The 20,519-nt window shown below is 48.6% G+C and overlaps 1 protein-coding gene across 2 annotated transcripts in view; it reads left to right on the forward strand.

Moving 5' to 3' along the window:
- The first annotated feature begins 1,918 nt into the window (after window positions 1–1,918).
- The window catches only part of MYLK3 (myosin light chain kinase 3), a 42,322-nt gene continuing 23,721 nt past the window's right edge, over window positions 1,919–20,519 (forward strand). The window contains exons 1-3 of one of the 2 annotated variants that reach the window (XM_049863586.1): window positions 1,919–2,183; window positions 17,904–17,994; window positions 19,116–19,551. In XM_049863586.1, coding sequence (XP_049719543.1) covers window positions 2,097–2,183; window positions 17,904–17,994; window positions 19,116–19,551 — 614 coding nt within the window. In that variant the 5' untranslated portion in view covers window positions 1,919–2,096. Of the gene's footprint in view, window positions 2,184–9,418; window positions 10,382–17,903; window positions 17,995–19,115; window positions 19,552–20,519 lie in introns of those variants that run through there. The other variant, XM_049863585.1, reaches the window with a different exon arrangement.

Raw genomic sequence — 20,519 nt, forward strand, 5'->3', positions numbered from 1 at the left:
CTCTTACACTGATTATGGAAAAGTGGCTTAATCACGCTAAGCCTCAGTTTACTCATCTGTAAAATGAGGACAATAATAGTCCCTTCCTCCTCGGACTGTTGTGAGGTGCAAGGAAGATGATGTATGTAAAGATGTGTAGCACATAGTGCCACTAACAGGCAATAGTGTTTTATTTATTTCCTAGTGTTTGTTGACTTATTTAAGTGTAGGGTTTGGCACAGTAAATGTTGAATGAATGGCTGCTGGTCTGGATTTAGAAGTCCCTGGGTGGTACAAATGGTTAACACACTCGGCTGCTAATCAAAAGTTTAGAGGTTCGAGTCCACCCAGAAGCCCCGCAGAAGAAAGGCCTGGCCATCTGCTTCCAAAAAATCAGCCATTGAAAACCCTATGGAGCACAGCTCTACTCTGACACATGTTGACTCTCACCGTGAGCCTCTGTGTCTTCGTAAGTAAAGTGGGGATCCTAATACGTCCACCTCCCACGAGCAGCGATGACGCACGTCAGAGCACCCAGCAAACCAAGACACACAGCAGCAGCATGAGCTGGCAGGAGTGCCGACCACACTGTGTGCTGGTGTGAGACTGGTTGGCCCAGTTCCAACTTGCAAATACCATTGTGTTCTCTGACTTGGTAGTTGGCACTTGCAGCCGCCCAGGGACAAAGTCGGGTTCCGGATAGAAAATGTTTTAGTTTGGCTGTTTTCAGTCATGAGCAGTAGAAAAGGACTCTGACCATCCTAAGTGGAGACAGGGAGCTTACTGCAGGGCGACCGGACAGGGGAGACAACGTGCGGCTCCATGAAGGTGACCAGCAGGTGCCACAGGAAGGGTCTGCCCAGGATGTCATCCCTGTCACACTGGGAGTGGGCGCTCCATCTCTGCATCACTCTCCCAAGCTTCAAACTCCAGGTGGGATCCACCAAGCCTGGGTCCCCTGGAAGAGGACAACGAGAACAGCCTCCACGGAGCACTCGCTATGTCAGACTCAGTTCTCAGTGCTTTATGCAGGAGCTCTGCTTACTTCTCCCAGCAGCCCTAGGGGGTAGAACTTATTATTATCCCCATTCTAGAGATCTGAGGCTCAGAGAGGCTGCGTGGCTTGCCCAGGGGTGCCCTAAATCTGTCTGTCTCTCGAGGTGGCCGTTACTTTCCACCAAGGCTGTATATGTCAGGTAGAGTGCACCACAAATAGGAAGTGGGAGTGGATACTGAAAAAGTATTTAAAAAAAAAAAAAAGATACAGCTTGGCTAAAGGAGGAGCACAGCGAGCGAGCGTGAGTGTGCTTGCGTATGTGTGTGTGCATGCGTGCGTGTGTGCATGCGTGCGTGTGTGTGCGTGTGCACATGTATGTGCATGTGTGCTTGTGTGTGTGTGTGTGTGTGTGTGTGTGTGTGCCTGTGTGCTTGTGTAGGGGTCAGCCTCCTCCAGCGCACCCTGGGGCAGCCTGGCCAGGGAGCCCTCCCTGAGGGCAGCAGCTGAGTTGGAGCTGGCATCTCACTCAGCAGAGACCCTGGGTCATCTTCTTTCCGCTCTCACTGGGACAGGCCCCAGTCTGGGAGACTCTCTACTTCTTTGTTGCTTCCTGAGTAGTTTTACTTGGAAAAGGAATAGCCAGACCCGCCCATCCTGCTGGTGACTGACAAGGCTCCCAGCCAGGGTGCAATCAACCCCATTAAAGATCAGGCCTGGAGGGCTGCCTGGAGAACAGGATTCCCAGCTGACCTCCTGGGGCTCAGCCCCAGGATTCTGGGTTTTAAACTCAGGGCCTCTTTGCCCTGGGACTCCCTCCCTCTCTCCCTTCTAGGGGCACACGGTGTTTATTTCACAGCTGGACGCTGCTCTAAGTGAAGCAGGAAGTAGGCCCCCGGGGAGGCAGATAGAGCCCAGCAAAGCTGATAACCAGCGAACCCTCTGGATGCCTCTGGAGGCCTAGAGCCTTAGGGTCACAGATAACGGAAATGCCAGGCTTATCACAGCCGCCCAAGTTCTAGAGACATTATCCCGCCAGCCAGCCCACCTCATTCCCGGTGCTCCAGGCAGCTGGCAAAACCCATCTCCACGCAGAGTAAACGTGAGCTGGCGCGGCTGCAGGATGGGGACTCTGTGCCCTGCGCTGGCACTGCACGGCCCCAGCACCAGGGGCCAGCAGCGGGCGTCAGATTACACCCAGATATTTGCGGTAAGGGCAGCTCCAGGTCAATTTGCTTTGAAGTAGGAGCCTGAGAAGCAATCGTTAGGGTCACGGGACTAAGGGGGCCCTGGTGAAAATTGTTCCCCAGACCTGGGTCCTCTTGGGCCAGGAAGCTCAGTCAGCAGAAAGCTTTGGCTGATGAGTGCAGCCTGGGATCGCCAGCCTGGCCCTTTCCCAGCCAATGCAGGGTGCAGTGGGTGGACGGTGCCAAATAGCAGCTCAACCCAAAGTTGTTTGCATTCTTTCTCAGCTGTTTTCATTTCCTAGGTATGCGTGGCTTGACGGAGGCCATGCTTGCACTTTCTGAGTTCACAGTGCGACTGGAGGAGGCAGCCTGGGCTGGGCCAGGTGCCTGGGGGATTGGACTGGTTAGGATTGGGGAGACCCCCGTCTCTTTCTACTATTGTCTCACCCCGCAGTGAGGTGACTGAGCCCATGGCTGTCTTGTTAGGCTGAGCTTCTGGGGCAGGGAGTGGGCTGAGAGGGGTGCAGAAAGTAGGTGAGGTTGGCCTTAAGGATGGTAGCTTCAATCTACCATTGTCATGTATTTACCTTATGCCAAAGAAACCCTGGTGGTACAATGGTTAAGTGCTCGGCTGCTAACCGAAATTATGGCAGTTCGAACCCACCCAGTGGTTTCTCGGGAGAAAAAACCTGGCAATCTGCTCCTGAAGAGATCACAGCCTTGGAAATTCTATGAGGCAGTTCCGCTCTGTCATATAGGGTCACAACAAGTCAGGATCAACTCTACGGCCCACAACAACAGCCATGTACCAGCCACTTTGCTAGGTATTTTACTTGTATTTAATACTGAAATAGCCATGTGATTATTGCACTATTCTGAGCCTCCCTTACAGGTGGTGAAAGCCGGAATTCAGAGCTTAATTCTAGGTAGGCAGCTAGCCCATATGGCTCCTTAGTGCAAAATAAGAAACAAGGACGCTTTTCCTCAAGACACTTCTGTCAGAAGATAGTCATGATGGTTGACTTGGTTAGACCAAGCCCTGTGACTGCCACGTCTGGAGCGTCCTTGTGATGCCTACACAGATCACGAGAAACAGGGTGTTCGGTGCCCCTTCAGTGTTGCCTTCCTAAGCTCTCACAACCTGCTTCTGGTTCTGCTTGCCCGAGGCAACCACGGTCACGTCTCCTAGCTTTTCCTTCTGGTCTGCCCTCCATATTCTCTTCAGCCACTTCATTTTCAGTTTTATACCTTATCTGTGGACTTCCTATTAGGATAAATGAGGATTTAGCTCTCATGCTCCCCACCCCACTCCCCATCCTCACAGTAGATATATTATTATTTTTCCTTGTGTGGAGTGTTTACCTTATCATAGCTTTACATATTATTCATTAGAAATCAATTATTGTACTATAATCTCACTCTTGTGAGAACCCTGATTTTCCTGGAATCTCTGCTTCCGTTTGCTCCCTTCCTGCCCTGTCTGTCGTCCTCATAGTCACAGCTAACACTGGTGAACTTACTGTGTGCCCTGAACCGCTCTGAGCGCCAGGCAAGTGTTCTCTTGTAATCCTCCCGACAACTCCAGGAAGTGAAAGTACAGTTAACATTCTCATGTTACCCATCAGGAAATGGAGGCTCAGAGGGGCTAAGTGAACCGGCCCAAGACTCCCTCTCATCAGTGGCAGAAAAAACCCAAACCCTTTGCCGTTGAGTTGATTCCGATTCATAGTGACCCTATAGGACAGAGCAGAATTGCCCCATAGGGTCATCAGTGGCAGAGGCAGGAGTTAAATGCAGACGGTCTGACTCTAGGCCCCATGCTCTCAACATTTTACTAACCTACTGCCATCGAGTCGATTCCAACTCATAGCGACCCTATAGGACAGAGTAAAACTGCCCCATTGAGTTTCCAAGGAGTGCCTGGTGGATTCGAACTGCTTTAATTCTGGTATTTTTCATCCTGACTTTATCACTCTGACATCCTCTGAGGGCTCTCTATCCTCCTGCTTTAATTTAGGTTCTTTGGACCAAGAATGAAGTTGTTCCCTGAAACTCTTTGTTTGCTTGCTTCCCCGTTTTTTGTTTTGCTGGAGTATACCCTCACATCAGCTTCCTTTGAAAGGGTACATAAGCTTTCTGAATCTTTACAAGTCTGAAAACTCTTCATTCTTTCTCTGCCAATGGTGCAATGTCTTCAAAGTTCTAAGAGGGAATGTTTTCCAACCTCGAATTCTACGTTTGACCTGTCTTCCAGCATCCAGTTCTTTTTAGGGGGAGAAGTCTAATGTCATTCTGATTCTAGTTCTTTGGTACGTAATTTATTTTCTTTTAAATTTCTGGGAGCTTTTAGAATCTCCTCTTTATCCCTGTGTTCTAAAGGTCCCTAACGACTGTAGTATCTCTGAAGATTTCCTTCTCTTTCTCTTATTTCTCCTTTGGAGGTGCCAATTAATTAGATGTGGAACCAGCTGAATCCATTATCTAACTTTTTTATCTTTTCTCTCCTTATGTCTGTGTCTTCATCTTTAGTTCTATTTTTCTGGGATATTCTTCAACCCCCCTTATGTTAAAAAAAAAAAAATGTTAGATTTTTAAAAAAATTTAATATTCATATTTTTAATTTCCAAGAGCTCTCTATTAGTCTACAACTGCTCTTTCTCCATAGCAGCCCCTTCTTTTTTTAATGGATGAAATAGCTTTGCACACTTTCTTGTGACTCCTAATGACAGCCTTTAAAAAATTTTTATTATTACTATTTTATTGTGCTTTAGATGAAGGTTTACAGAGCAAATTAGTTTCTCATTAAATAACAGGAGCCTCTTAGAAGCTTTCTTCTATGTCTGCATTTCCTGTGTCTCCTCCAGGGTTATGTTTTTACCTGTTTTTTTCTCCCCTTTTCATCTTGGGACTTTCTTCAAATACTTGGCTATCCCTTTTTGTTTGTGTGTAATTCAGAATAAGACACTAAAAACTGAGTGGGTGGTCGGGGCTTCTTGAATGGGTTTGTTGAGATGATCACAGGAGGAGCTCCCTGGGGAACCTGCCAAAGCCTGTATATAGAACCTATTGTACTGTGAACCCTTGGAGCCCTGGTGATGCAGTGGTTAAGAGCTTGGCTGCTAACCAAAAAGGTCAGCTTTGAATCCATTAGCTGCTCCTTGGAAGCCCCATGGGGCAGTTTTACTTTGTCCTGTAGAGTCACTTTGAGTCAGAATCTACTTGAAGGCAATGGGTTTGCGTATCCCCAGAAACAGTCCTCTGATCTGTGAGGGTCCAGGGTCTCTTGGCTGCGCCCATTCTGTGTAGAGGTGTGGCGACCCTCCCCCTTGTCCCACCCAGGGTCTCAGGGTCCAAAGGCCACTCTGGGGTTCTGCAGGGAAAGCTGACTCTATGCTTGTCTGAATCCACCAGTTAGACTGTGGGTTTCTCTTTCTTGCTTCTCCAGTTACCTCTTTTCTGACAGCTTCCTGTCTTCTAGAAGCTCATTGACCACACTCATCCCAGTGGCTCCTCTTCCATCCTCTCTGTGATTGAGGGTGTCTATTTTGTTTCATTTTTTCCTTTACTATCGTTTTAATGAGGTCTCTGGAAAGAAAGGAGATAAATATAGGTCAATCTTTCAACTTGAGTTAGAGTCCTGATGTCATTTTAAAATGAGAGGTTGTGGTATCTCCCTCCACGTGAGCCCAGACACTGTCAGGCCACCAGAAAGACCAGGAAGAGTCTAGTGGCTCAGTGCATGGTAACAAACAGAAGTCAGCCTGTGTTTTCCTGGGGGTGGACCAGCTGCCCTGCCCTCACCCGGGAAAGATGAGGTGTTATTGGGCTTGCTGCTCTGTGCCGACCCAGCACAGCTGCCTCTTCTTGGGTCTGCACTCTCTTCACTTGGGGGGTGGAATGCTTCCCTTCTCCTCTGGGCAGGCACCATTGTCCCAAAAGAACTCGAGAGAGTTGGAGCGAATGGCGAGAAGCATAGTACTTCCTGAGCCCTTTACATCAGAGGGTGTTGGAGAGAACTCATGAGCTCCCACTTGGGAGTTCATAAATGTGCTCATAAACTCCTGTTGACAGAAAAACAAAAGGGATTCAAGGCGGTCTTCCTGGCTACTCTTTTACATCAAAGAAGCCTCAAGGTCTTTTCCTGCTGGCGTATTCTGAGATTTTTCCCAGAGGTTCCCAGAGCTTCCTTCTGGGAATTGTCAGGTTTCCTTCCCTGTTCTTATTCGGATTGTTCTGGAGACCCAGGCCTCAGCTGCCTCCTTCTTCAGAAGTCCTTCCAGTGTCAACTCAGCCTCTTGTTTCCTGCTGTGGCCTCCTTAGTTCATTCCTTTGATACAGTATTGAATACTGCCATGTGTCAGACCCAGAGGGCAGCCTGGCACCGTTACTGTCCTCTGAGAGCTTCCAGGTGGTTCTGGAACAGCCAAAGTAGAAGTCTTATTTCTAGGAAACACTTAAGGGAGACCTGGGGTGAATCCACAAAAAATTTAAACTAGTTTTTGACATAGATACTTACTAATATGTCAGGGGGCCCCCTGGGTGGTGCAAATGGTTAACGAGCTCCGCTGCTAACCAAAAGGTTGGCGGTTCAAGTCCATACAGAGGTGCCTTGGAAGAAAGACCTGATCTACTTCCCTAAAAACCAGCCATTGAAAACCCTGTGGAGCACAGTTCCATTTTGATACACAGGGGGTCACCGTGATTTGGAGTTGACTTGACAGCAACTGGTATATAATGTGTCTGGAGTACTTGATTGTTTCCTTCGAGTTCTTCTGGACTTTTAAGGTATCTTTCCAGGCTATATTAACAGGGACTTGTCTGGATGCCCTTGCTTAGATCTCTATAGCAGCAGTAATAAGAAGCAGCCAGTAGTATGTATATTCTGGTGGGACGTCTCTCCCAAAGACTGGGATCTGACTCTTCAGACTGTTGAGCTTTCATTCACAAAAAATATTTGTACCTACCGTGGGAGAGGCATTGGGCTGGGTATGAGACTTCCAGAAATTTCTCTAGGCAGTAATTTCCCAAAATCTGATCCAAGGAATTCTCTTTGTACAGGAAAAAATTAAGTGTGCTGTGAGAGGGAAGGGGTGATTCCCTAATCAGATGCCTGGTTCTTTTCTGTGGCAAAGGACATCCTGCTGAGGTGAATAGTAAATCCCCAGAAGGGGCTGGGGCATGAGGTGTTTCCCAAACTGCTTTTTCCAAGGAGGGTTCGTTTGTTTGCATGTTTGTTTTAAAAGTACAGCAAATGTAACCGACTGGTGCTCTTTTGAGTATGCTCAAGGCTATTCCATCAGAGACACCAGGACTGTGCCCCCGAAAATGGGTCTGGATTTCTACAAGGGCTGCGCAGGGGCAGCTACCCAGATAGAGAGATGTGTTCGTGGCCAAGCATGCTGTTTTTGTATGTTGCTGTCTTAGGGTTTGCAGGAGCCTTGATGGCGCAGTGGTTAAGAGCTATGGTTGCTAACCAGAAGATTGGCAGTTCAAATCTACCAGCCATTCTTTGGAAACCCTATGCGGCAGTTCTACTCTGTCCTATAGGGTCACTATGAGTCAGAATTGACTTGATAGCAATGGGTTTGATAGAGAAACAGAACCAATAAGACATATATATTTTTTAATTTTATTATTATTATTATTTTCATTTGAAGGAATTGGCTTATGTGATTGTGGTGATGTTGTTGTTAGGTGCCGTCGAGTCAGCTCTGACTCACAGTGACCCTGTGTACAACAGAACCAAACACTGTCCCATCCTGCACCATCCTCATGATCGTTGTTATGCTCGAGCCCATGGTTGCAGCCACTGTGTCAATCCATCTCGTTGAGATGTGGGGCTAGCAAGTCCAAAAATCCATAGGTCAGGCAACAGGATGGAAATTCTGGCAGTCTTGTATTCAAAATCCGTAGGACAGGCTGGAAATTCTGGCAGCCTTGTGTCCCAGTATTGGTAGGTCAGATGGTGAGGGAGAGAAAGGAATTCTGGCAGGATGTCTATTTATAGGTTTCCCTCAGGAAACCTCGGGCTTTACCCTTAAGGTCTTCAACTGATTGGATGAAGCCCACCACATTATGGAGAGCAATCTGCTTTACTTAAAGCCAGTTGATTTAATCCCATGTAAACACTTCAAAGCAGCATCTAGACTAGTGTTTGACCAAACACCTGGACACCATAGCCCAGCCAAGGTGACACAGAAAATTAATCAGCACAGTTTCCTATGACCTAAAATAGCAAGATGACCTAAAGCCGCTTGTAGATGTCAGATTTCTAGGTTAAAGTTTATTATCATAATCGTTTTTATTTGGACTGGTGGAGATCTAGGGGGCCATTGAAAGAACCCCCCCCCCCATTTGATGCCATCACTGACTATCCCTGGACCATCTTCAAGAGGCTACATGGCTGCATGGCTGGTTGACCTTGGACAAGCTTCCCTCTCTGGCCTTGCTCCCTCCAAATGAGGGGCTGGATGAAAATGGGGTTTGTGGCAACCTCAGGGTTCTGCGGTGCCCCCTTGCTTCCCACCTCAGCATCAACCTCTTCTGTCTGCTTTATTTCTGCTTCTGTAAAATGTTTCGTTTGAACCAAGGGGCTCCTAGGGCTAAAAGGTTCAGAGACCACAGGACGAATTCCTGTCCAGGATCCTACTGAGTCTGTTTCTGATTAGAAAGTAGTGCTGGCTACCTGCGTAGTAATTACTGGGGAGAATGGGGACAGCTGGTAAAGCTCCTGAGGGCTCTGCGAAGAATGTGACCTGCAGGGTGGCACTTGGTGAGCAGCCTGGGCTGTTGTCCCTCACTTCTATCTTTAGATACAAGTGACTAGTGACTGGGGGCTCTGGGTGGGGAGGGCCCTGTAGATTCACCCCGCAGGCAGCCTAAATGCACAACAGGGGACCGGCTAAGTAAAAAAAAACAAGCCTAACCTGTTGCCGTCGAATGGATTCTGATTCATAGCGACTCCATAAGACAGAGCAGAACTGCCTTATAGGGTCTGCAAGGAGGAGCTGGTGGATCTGAACTGCCTGCCTCTTGGTTAGCAGCCGAGCTTTTAACCACTGTGCTTCCAGGGCTTCTCGGCTAAGTAAGGGCGCCCGCCGACTGGGCTAAGCGAGGGCGCCGAAAGTGTGTTTCCAATTTGCTAAAGCATTAACGTTTTCATTGTGGAAAAAAAATGAGGGCTTTTTTGAACAGCCTCACATTTTGTTCCGTGTTGGTTTTGCTTTTCATGGTGAATTATGTGTATGTGGTAGGAAGACACCCCAGCAGACGGAGACACCCCCACTAGCCAGCGCTTTGGGCCTCTAAAGGTCTTGCTCTGCCCTGGAGCCCCTAAAGCCCCTCTTAGCACCTGGCTGACAACGAGTTGCCTAAAGGACCCCTTGCTTCTAACCTTCAGTTTCAGCTTCTCAAGCCCCTGCCGGCCTCGGACAGATTCTTAACATATTTGCCCATCAGCAGCCTCTCAGAAGGGAATGTTAAATGCTGCCATGATGTCAAAGGGCCCAAGGAGAGGGGCCTGGGCCAAACCCAGCCCGCCACTCACGGCGTGGCAGAGTGGGAGATAAGCAGAGGCACAGAGAGGCCCTGGGCCACTGGGCTTCCCAAGCAGCCAGGCGACTGATGGGCTGGCACTGAGGGGTGAGGCCGAGGCGCTAGTTTCCAAGGACAATGAACTTCCAAATGCCACTGCCCAAGTGACAACCAGGCGTCTGTGATTCTGCCATTTCTCCGGCCTTGTCAAGCCTGCATCAGGATGTCAGGAACCGCCAAGGAGAGTTTGGGGCCCCGGGGGCTGCCGGTGCTGGGCAAGGCCTGTATAAACACCGTGGACAAACAGCTCAACATGCTGAACGAGAAGGTTGACAAGCTTTTGCATTTCCAAGAAGATGTGACGGAGAAGCTGCAGGGCCTGTACCGTGGCATGGGCCACCTGGAGCAAGGCCTTCACCGGCTGGAGGCCTCCCAGGCTGGGGCTGGTGGTACTCCCCCAGCTGACCCTCAGGCTGGGAGCCCCGAGGTCCTGGAGCTGGTGAGGGCAGTGCGGCAGGACGCTGCCCAGCACAGCACCCGACTCGAAGCCCTCTTCGGGATGGTGGTGGCTGTGGACAAGGCCATCTCTTTCTTGGGGGCCATGTTCCAGAACTCAAAGGTGGTGGATTTCATCATGCAAGGGAGCGTGCCCTGGAGAAAGGGAAGCCTGACTGACGTCCCCGAGGAGGTTGGTTGCTGTTCCCTGCGCTGGTGCCCTGCTGGCTGGAAGGGAGGCCCAGGGGCCCGGGTGGGGAGACTGGAGGGGCAGCTGGTCTGAGGAGCGCTGGGAGGTATTGTCCGCTTCTGATGCCTCCTGTGTGACCTGTTGATGGGGACGAGAAGAGTCAGGAAGCTTAGAGGTTAGAGGTGAGTTCAGAGCTGCCTGTTTGCTGACGGGACACAGGCCTGCTGCTCCCCCAGGGAAGGAAGGTGAGCATGGTGGGCCTGGGGCAGCTCCAGGGAACCCAGAACAGGGTCCACCGGCAATTAGGGAGAGGGGGCCTGGTCAGTTTCTTTGACATCCTGTGACTTCTCTTCTCCAAGGGCCCCTTTCTGCTCCTTCACACCTGGGGTGGGAGACTGGTGGGTAGTGGTCAGTGTGCCTTGACAAGGCCCCCTGCTCAGAAACCCAAATCTGCCCCCTACCTCTACTTTCCTGCCCCCGCTCCTGTGCTCTGCCCCAGAGTGGATGGAATGTGTAACTGCCCTTGGACATGAGTGTTGACAGTGATCCACAGGGGACAACAGGTGGGAGCCGGAGCCTGGGGGTGGAGGGTGGCATTTCTGGGGGCGGCTGTTCCCAAGGGTTGCATAATCAAACCGGCTGGCTAATGGGCTCGGCTGGGGGGAAGAGGGGGGCGGGCGAGGTGTGTAGAAGCAATGCCCTGTTTGCAAACAGCTCAGTGATCAGCCACTTAGCAACACCCAGACAGCTGGGAGCCCCCATAGCAAATCCCTGCAGTTACCAGCCAGCCTCTGCAAGAGATAAGATGGGGTCTGTGCTGACTCTGTGTCAGCTCTGCAGGCTTTCAGGGCGAGGCTAAAGGAGTTTGTCTGTCCTCCCCACCCACAGCCAGGCTGGAGATCACCCCCCACCCCTTCTCTCAGCTGTCCTGCGGCTTTTCCCAGAGCACCCACGCTGGACCTCAGCTTCCTTCTCTCTGCCTCTTCTGAAGTGTGTCCTGAAGGGAGATGTGACCCTCCACCCTTGCACCGAAAGCCAATCTCAGCTTTAAAAAAAAAAAATTAATCTAATGTGTACACGTGTAATCTATTAGAATCCCTGGGTAGTGCAATGGTTAACACACTTGGCCGCCAATTGAAAGGTTGAAGGGAGATATGAGTCTGCCCAGAGGCACCTCAGAAGAAAGGCCTGGCGATTTACTTCTGAAAAAAAAATCAGCCGTTTAAAACCCTGTGGAGCACAGTTCTACTGTGACACACATGGGGTCACCATGAGACGGACTCGATTGGACAGCAACTGGTTTGGATTTTCGGTTTTCAAAGGCTTTGTCTCCCTCCTACCCCATGCTCCCCTTCCCCCTGCCCCCGGGCCCCAGGCCCTGATCCCAAGGTGACCATAGGGACCAGTTTCCCCAGAGTCCATCCAGATACAGCCTGTGCATCCATAGGGACCTTGGTGTACATGCTGCCACTTCGTTTTAGCTCAAATATTATTTACATTGTCAGTCTCTGATTTTTTTTTTTTAACTTAATATATTTTGGACATTGTTTCTTATTTGTGCCTAGAAAATTTCCGCATTTTCTTTTTTTCTTGTTATTGCTGCAAAGTGCTCCCTTTTCTGGGATCTGTTTTAATTTGTTAACCAGCCTCACACCATTGTTTTTTTGAATTGTTTCTCCTCTTTAGCTACTGTAAATAATGCTGCAATGAACATCCATAGATGTATGTCTTTGGACACAGGTGTGGGTTTTCCTGTAGGAGACATTCCTGGAAGAGAATGCTAAGCCAAAGGGTAAATTTGTGCAGCTAAAACCAGGCCCACCTATGAAGAATTTATTCCAGTCCAGTCTCCTGCCAATAACATACGGGGATGTTTGTGACCTCTACTGTGTGATTCTTTTCCCGTCTGGTGGATGAAAAATGAGATACTATTGTTGTATATTTCTTAATGTTTTAGTGTGAAAAATTTCAAACGGATAAAAATAGCGAGATTAGCATAACGAACACTGGGAACCCGTCTCCCAGCGTCAGTCATCAGCTGGAGCCGTGTTGTTCCATCTGTCCCCACATGGCCGCTTCCCCTCTCCAGATTATTCTGAAGAACATTCGAGACAGTAGATCATTTCTTCCCTAAGTGTTTCAGCAGTTACATCTAAAAGACAAGAACTGTTTTTAAACACACAATCACACTATCATTATCAGACCTCAAAAGTAATGGGTTGCTTCATAATGCCACCAAAGTCAGTGTTCAGATTTCCCAGATGGCTTTTATCCTTTTTTTTTTTTTAGATTTTGTTTATTTGAATCAGGATCCAAATAAGACCTATGCATTGCAATTGGTTATATATCTCTTAAATCACTGTTTTTTAAATTCATTAAACGTGTTAAAACTTTGTGCTGTGGGAAATTTCAAACATATGAGCAGTAGATAGGCTGATACAGCTCATCGTAGTTTTAATTTGTATTTCTTTTACTAGAAGTAGGAGCCATGGTGGCACAATGGTTGAGTGTTTGGCTGCTAACCAAAAGGTTAGTAGTTCGAATCCACCAGCCACTCCTCAGACACTCTGTGGGGCAGGCCCCTACAGGGTCGCTGTGGGTCAGAATTGACTCGGACTCTGTGGGGCAGGCCCCTACAGGGTCGCTGTGGGTCAGAATTGACTCGGACTCTGCGGGACAGGCCCCTACAGGGTCGCTGTGGGTCAGAATTGACTCGGACTCTGTGGGGCAGGCCCCTGCAGGGTCGCTGTGGGTCAGAATTGACTCGGACTCTGCGGGACAGGCCCCTGCAGGGTCGCTGTGGGTCAGAATTGACTTGCCCGCAACGGGTTTTTTGGTTTATTAGAAGTAAGATTGTACATCTTTCGTAAGTTTAAAACCTTTGGTGTTTTTCTGTGAATTGCTGCTCATTCTTATCTCTCTTTTCTATTTTGGTGTTTGGTTCTTTTCTTATTGATTTGCAAGAGCTCTTTGTATATTAATGACGTTAGTTGTCATACATGTTGCAGGTATTTAGGCACTTCTGGAAACCCTGGTGCCATAGTGGCTAAGTGCTGCAGCTGCTAACCAAGAGGTTGGCAGTTCCAATCCGCCAGGCGCTCCTTGGAAACTCTGGGGCAGTTCTACTCTGCCCTATAGGGTCACTATGAGTCGAAATTGACTCAGCAGCAGTGGATTTGGATGGGGGAGAATCATAGAACTTTCTCTTTTCTGAATCCTTGCAACATTTATTGTGTATACTGCTCCACTGGCACTTAGGTGATGTCTCTTCTGGTCCTTGTAATTAACGTAATAACATGTTAGCAGCTGTCTGCAGCTTCGAGCCTAGCCTCCCGACCAAGCTGTCAGTTCCTTATTGGCTGTGGTGTGAGGCCTCCACTTCCCTCCCTGGACTGAGGCCCCACTGGCCTCAGAGGACACACTCTGAGAATGGGTAGTGAACTGAGACACGGACCTGGCTTTTTAATACATTGTCAGTGCTGAAAACTCTGCATCTGGAGACTTCACCAAGACCCTTTTTGTGTTTCCTAAGCTTGCTTAAAAAAAAAATCAAAAAACAAAACCACTGCCGTCGAGTCAATTCCAACTCATAGTGGCCCTATAGGACAGGGTAGAACTGCCCCATAGGGTTTCCAAGGAGCAGCTGGTGGGTTGAAACTGCTGAGCTTTTGCTTCGCAGCCAAGCTCTTAACCACTGCACCACCAGGGCTCTGCTTAGAGAGTAGGACTGTGGTAGTCATTTGTGGAATTGAATTGAATCCTAGCACTGGCTGTTAATTTTGAAAAATGTGCCAGGACTTGGGGAAGGACCCCCTTGGGTCTTCTGAAGTGTGCAGTGGCACTTGATTGATAAAGTAATTAGATTATGGCCAGAAGCCAGGTGCTCAGGCTCAGGCTCACCCAGAGGTTCATCACAGCCTTGTTCAGACACATGTGTCCTCTATGTGTTGTCTGGGGTTTCTTCTACTTCCTGTGGGTGTGCAGGCTGAGGCAGGGGCCAGGAGGCTGAGCCCTCAGGACTACTGAAACCAGAATCCAGCAGGGTGTGCTGTGTGTGTGTGTGTGGTGTGTATATGTGTGTTTGTGGTGTGTGTGTACATGGTGTGTATAGATGTGTTTGTGTGGTGTGTATATGTATGTGTAGTATGTATATGTGTGTGTGCATATACGTATGTGTGTTGTGTGTATATGTGTGTTTGTGGTGGGTTGTGTGTGGTATGTATAGGCATATGTGTGCTTGTGGTGTGTGCCTATGTATGTGTGTGGTGTGTATATGTGTGTTTGTGGTGGGTTGTGTGTGGTATGTATAGGTATATGTGTGTATATCTGTGTTTGTGGTGTGTGCATATGTATGTGTGGTGTGTATATGTGTGTTTGTGGTAGGTTGTGTGTGGTATGTATAGCTATATGTGTGTATATCTGTGTTTGTGGTGTGTGTGTGCTCTGTATGTGTATGTATGTGTGTGTGGTGTGTATATGATGTGTGTATGGTGTGTATATGCATGTTTGCGGTGTGTGTGTGCTGTGTATATGTATGTGTGTGTATGGTGCGTATATGTGTTTGTGGTGTGTGTGTGTGCACATACGCAGGTGCCTACATTAAACACGGAGAGACGGTACATTTTGAACCCAGCAAGGTCTGCCAAAGGGCAGCCTGTACAAGTCCCCCTCCCGGGGTGTGAAACAGGAGGAGGCCAGTGATAATGCCTCCAGTTCCCTCAGCCACGGGGGCGGCAGGACAGAGTCTCAGAAAGAGGCCAAGACGGATGGGTCACGTTGATGATGGTGGTGACGACCCTGAGAGCAGCAGCTAACATTTGTTTATTAAATGCTGACACGCCAGGCCTGGGCCAGTCCTTGCCGTGCGTTGCGCCCTGGCATTTAGAGGGCAAAGGTGGGTGTTCTGAAATCCCAAGGGGATGAGCAGGTAATGGGACAGAGAGAAGTGGGCCTGAAGTAGGATGACCAGGGGAACCGACCCTCAGCCTTAGGGCCAAGGACCGGTGAGGACTGCCATCCCAGTTAAAAATCTAGAGATGTTTGCCACGGTAGCCTAGACTTGCCAGATCTTCAAATTTTTTAAGAGAAACTGAGAACCCAGAGTTTTTTTCTAATCAGTTTTCTTAAGGTATAATTCACATAGAATTACCTATACACATACATGTAAATATACTACAGACATTTTAAATATACAGTTCACAATGTATATACCCATCACCTCAAAAGGAAACCTTGAATTTTAATGTAAAATCTCCTAAAATTTTAATTATTGATAACAAAAATTTTAACATGCACATGCTGTGCAAGGCAAACAAAATGCACCTGTAGCTGCCTTTGGCCTCTGAACAACTAGTTAGGGTCCTCTGTGGCACAGCCAAATGTCCCTGGGTGGCACAAACAGTCTGCACTCATCTATTAATATAAAGGTTGGCTGTTTGAAGCTATCTAGCGGCACCACAGAAGAAAAGCCTGGCTATCTCCTTCCATAAAGATTACAGCCAAGAAAACCTCTTAGAGCACAGTTCTCTTCTGACTCATGAGGTCACCATGAGTCAGAATCGACTTGAAGGCAACTGGGTTTTTTGTCTTTTTTTTTGCAAAGCTAGGAAAAAGGCCCTCTGGGGTGAGTGCCTTGGGCCTAGGGGCCCAGCCTGGGCTCTGGACTGTGAGCAGACCTGCTGCTCTGACAAGTACCAGGAGGAGTCGTAGGACTTCACTGGTCGAAAGCTCAAAACCCCCAGAAGCATCAAGGGGAGCCAGCTAGGGGCTAGTCCATCTAGAAATCTTTGTTTGAACTTACTGTGGGGCTGTGCTCTGGACTGTTTCAGGGCCAGCACATGTGCTGCAGGCGCTGGTCTGGGTACGCATCGGTCAGCGTCAACCAAGAGCTGCCGAGAGCTTCTTGGTGCCAGGCACTCGGCTGGACGACCTTACACGTTTTTTAACACCGACAGGTCTTTGTCTCAGGCAGGACAGAATCGCCACAGCTGCTGGGTGGGCTCTTACTATGCACTGGATACGCTCCTCGGGATGTTTCACGTATTGACGCAGTCTATCCTCTCAACAAGGAGCCCTGGTGGCGCAGTGGTCAAGAGCTTGTCTGCTAACCAGAAGGTCAGCAGTTCAAACCTACCAGCTGCTCTGTGGTAGAACCACATGGCAGTCTGCTTCTGTAAAGATTACTGCCTTGATAACCCTATGGGGCAGTTCTACTCTGTCCTCTAGGGTTGCTATGAGGTGGAATCAACTCAACGGCAGTGGATATGGTTTGTTTTTTTGTTATCCTCTCAATAACTCTACCCCATACCTGTTGCTCTTGAGTCAATTCCAACTCATAGTGACCCACAGGGTTTCCAAGGAGTGGCTGATGGATTCCAACTGCCAACCTTTTGGTTAGCAACTGAGCTCTTAACCACTACGCCACCAGGGCTCATAATATTTTATCCTGTTTTACATATGAGGAAAGTGAGACACAGAGAAGTATCTTGGCCAAGGGGTTGACGTGGGATTCAAACCCAACACCTGTAGCTGGAGAGTCCGTTCTCCTGACCACTACTGGTATACTGTAATGACGTGGCCGTGGGATCTCCCACCCAGCTGCAAGGCAGACATTATTAATTTATCGTGGCTCTTTTTTCCCCCCAAGCACAGATTTATTTGACTTCAGAATCCAACTTAAACCAACACTCTAGAAGCCACGGCCAACTGATCAGAATTGACTTTTTAAGATTAAGTTTCTTTTCCATCCCTAGTCTAAGCCCTTTGAGCTCCAGTCTGTTGAGAGTCCCCTATCAGGGCCTGGGTCTGCCCCTCAGTGGCAATACCATGATGCATTGGGAAGAGCTTGGGTTTGAAAGTGGACTCCCCCTCTTTTAAGTTTTATGACCTTGGGAAAGCTTCAGTGTCTCTGTCTCTAAAATAATAATGATAATATCTACTAATCAGAAGGCTGGAGGTTTGAGTCCACTCAGAGGCTCTTTGGAAGGAAGCCTCTACTTCTGGCCAATCTACTTCCAGAAAATCAGCATTGAAACCCCCTTGGAGCACAGTTCTACTCTGGTACACATGGGATTGCCGTGAATTGGAGTTGATATTAACTAGTTTTTCAAGGGCAGTGGTGGTTCAGTGGTAGAATTCTTGCTGTGGGAGACTCAGGTTCGATTCCTGGCCAATGCACCTCATGCGCGGCTACCACTCATCTGTCAGTGGAAGCTTGCGTGTTGCTGTGATGCTGAACAGGTTTCAGTGGAGCTTCCAGACTAAGACTAGAAAGAAAGGCCTGGTGACCTATTTCCAAAAATTAGCCAGTGAAAACCCTTTAGATCACAGCAGCTTGACACCATTGCACATGGGGTCACCATGAGTCAGGGCTGACTTGACAGCAGCCAACAACAACAACAACAATATTGTAAACCACACGAGATAACCTAAATATCTCTATCTGAAGAACATGGTAGGTCCTCAAGAAATGTGGCCTAAATGATGATGTTGATGATGCTGATAGCTTTTATGGTTGTTATTTCAGAACAAAGAGAATGCAGAAGAGAAGGGAGCAAAACCAAAGTATGGGCTGAGCTCGAGGGGTGTGCAAGCCGAGATCAGGGGGCCTTGGGAAGGTGAGTGGGACCCCACTCTTCACACACAAAAGCTTCAGAAGAAAAACAGCACCACCAGTGTCAACAGTACGATTACTGAAAAACCGCTAAAGCTTTATTCTTTCCTGTTCTCTTTGTCCCGTATATGTACGTCCCGCTGGAGAGAGACAGCCAGCTGCTGTTTTAAAGTCACCGGGGATAGTTCCTCTCCCAGCCGACTGTCCACCCACTCAGCACTCTGGTGTCTTTATTCCATTCTGCTTTCAACTTTCATAGATTCATTTTTTAATTTAATTTTTAAAATAATTTTGCATAACATTTACATGGTTCCTAAGTCAAATCAACAAAACAAGGCCTATTAAGATAAATCTAAGCCAAGGTTTTAAGCCAAGGATTAGACAGGCCCATAAAACAAACAATAATACACGTAGCTCAACTTTGTATACAAGATTAAATGGGCACACCAGCCCAGGGGCAAGGACCAGAAGGCAGGAGGGGACAGGAAAGCTGGATGGATAGAAATGGGGACCCAAGGTGGAGAAAGGGAGAATATTGACCCATCACTGGGCTGGCAACCAATTACACAAAACAATATGTGTATTAATTGTTTAATGAGAAACTAATTTGCTCTGTAAACCTTCATCTAAAGCACAATTAAAAAAAAAAAATCTATCTGCTATCCTTGTTCCCTGCACCCTGTTTCATCCCTGCCATCCCCCAATGTGTAGTCATTTAAAAAAGCTTTGATCTTACCCTCCCATTTTTTTATTTTAAGAGTGACATTACACACACACACACACACACACACACACACACACCCTCCCTTCTTAGACAAACAGAAGCATACACCAGTTTCCCCACCTTGCTTTTTCACTTACGGTATATCCTGCGATCACTCCATTGCGGTGAATAGAGAGACTTGTTCCTTGTTTATGGCTGGTGATACCCCCTGTGTAGATGCGCCATGGTTTAGCCCACAGCCCCTACTGATGGCCCCTTGGGCTGCCCCAGCCTCTGGCTACTATGAACGGTGCTGCACTGAATGGCCTTTTGCACGTTCTTTACAAATATTGTCAGGACAGGTTCTTCCAAGTGGGATTGCTTCCTAACAGTGCATTTTTATCCGGCTTCTTTTCCTGTAGAAAGCCAGAAGGCAGGCCCCCCAGAGGGGCCAGTGGAGCGGCTGCCCCCCATCCACACTTCAAGGATGGGAGCGGACCTCCTCATCCAGGCAGGGGCCTCATCAGGGCAGGGAGATGGAGTCCCTGGCCAAGGCCAGGTGCCATCTGACCCCCTGCTGCTGCCCACAGAGGTGGAAGCCAGAGCTCCCAGGACAGCCAGCAAGAATCCCAGGACCAGCCTGGATTTGTCTGCAGCCCCTGGCAGGGCCAGTGAGGTTCTCAGCAGCCAGAAAGCTGCACCTGGCAGGCAACAAGGAGCACTCCCCTGCAGACCTGACTCTCGGACCTCAGAGGATGGGCTGAGGCTGACTTCAGGGACCAGTCCCCAGCCCCCCACACCTCCAGAGCCTCCAGTCCAAGCCAGGGTTGCTTATGGCGGTGGAGAAAGGCCTCCAAGGTAAGCGGGCGCTCTTCCAAGCTGAGCAAGGGAAGGCATTAACAGCCGCCCCTCAGCTGGAGCCTGGGCAGGCTGCACCTGTGGAGTGTCCGCTGTATGCACAGCACTGGGCTAGGCTGACCAGGGCAAGACCAGAGGAGGTCTAGGCATCGAGGAGCTTAGAGCACCCATACTTAACTGCCACTTGATAGAATGACCTGGTGTCTTGGCCACCTAGTGCTGCTGTAATGGAAATACCACACGTGGATGGCTTTAACAAAGAGAAATTTATTCTCTCACAGTCTAGTAGGCTACAAGTCCTAAATCAGGGCATTAGCTCCAGGGGAGGGCTTTCTCTCTCTGTCGGCTCTGGAGGAAGGTCATCGTGCTCAATCTTCCCCTGGTCCAGGAGCTTCTCAGGCACAGGGACCCCGGGTCCAAAGGACACGCTCTATTCCTGGTGCTGTTTCCTTGGTGGTATGAGGTCCCCATGTCTCTCTGCTGGCTTATCTCTCTTATATCTCAAAAGAGATTGGCTTAAGACACTATCTAATCTTGCAGACCTTATGAGTATAACTGCCACTAATCCATCTCATTATAGAGATAGGATTTACATAGGGAAATCACATCGATGACAAAATGGTAGATAATCACACAATACTGGGAATCATGACCTAGCCAAGTTAACAGATCTTTTTAGGGGACACAATTCAATCCATGACATTTGGGAATTAAAAAAACACTGATGCTCAGAGATTCTGATTTAATTGGTCTGGAGTGAGGCTCAGGCATTGGTACTGTTTGTTTGTTTTTCACACAAGCTCTGCAGGTGAGTCCAACGTGGAGCAAGGCTGAGAGCCACTAGCCCTTAGAGCAACAGTAGCTAAAGGGTGGGGCTCACAGAGCGCTCCCCCTGGCTGAGCATCTTACGGCACCATCTGATTCTCACCACATCCCCAGGAGGCCGTGTTAACTGCCGTCCCCACTTG

This window comes from Elephas maximus, chromosome 21, assembly GCF_024166365.1.
Source record: "Elephas maximus indicus isolate mEleMax1 chromosome 21, mEleMax1 primary haplotype, whole genome shotgun sequence".
In the NCBI taxonomy this organism is placed as follows: domain Eukaryota; kingdom Metazoa; phylum Chordata; class Mammalia; order Proboscidea; family Elephantidae; genus Elephas; species Elephas maximus.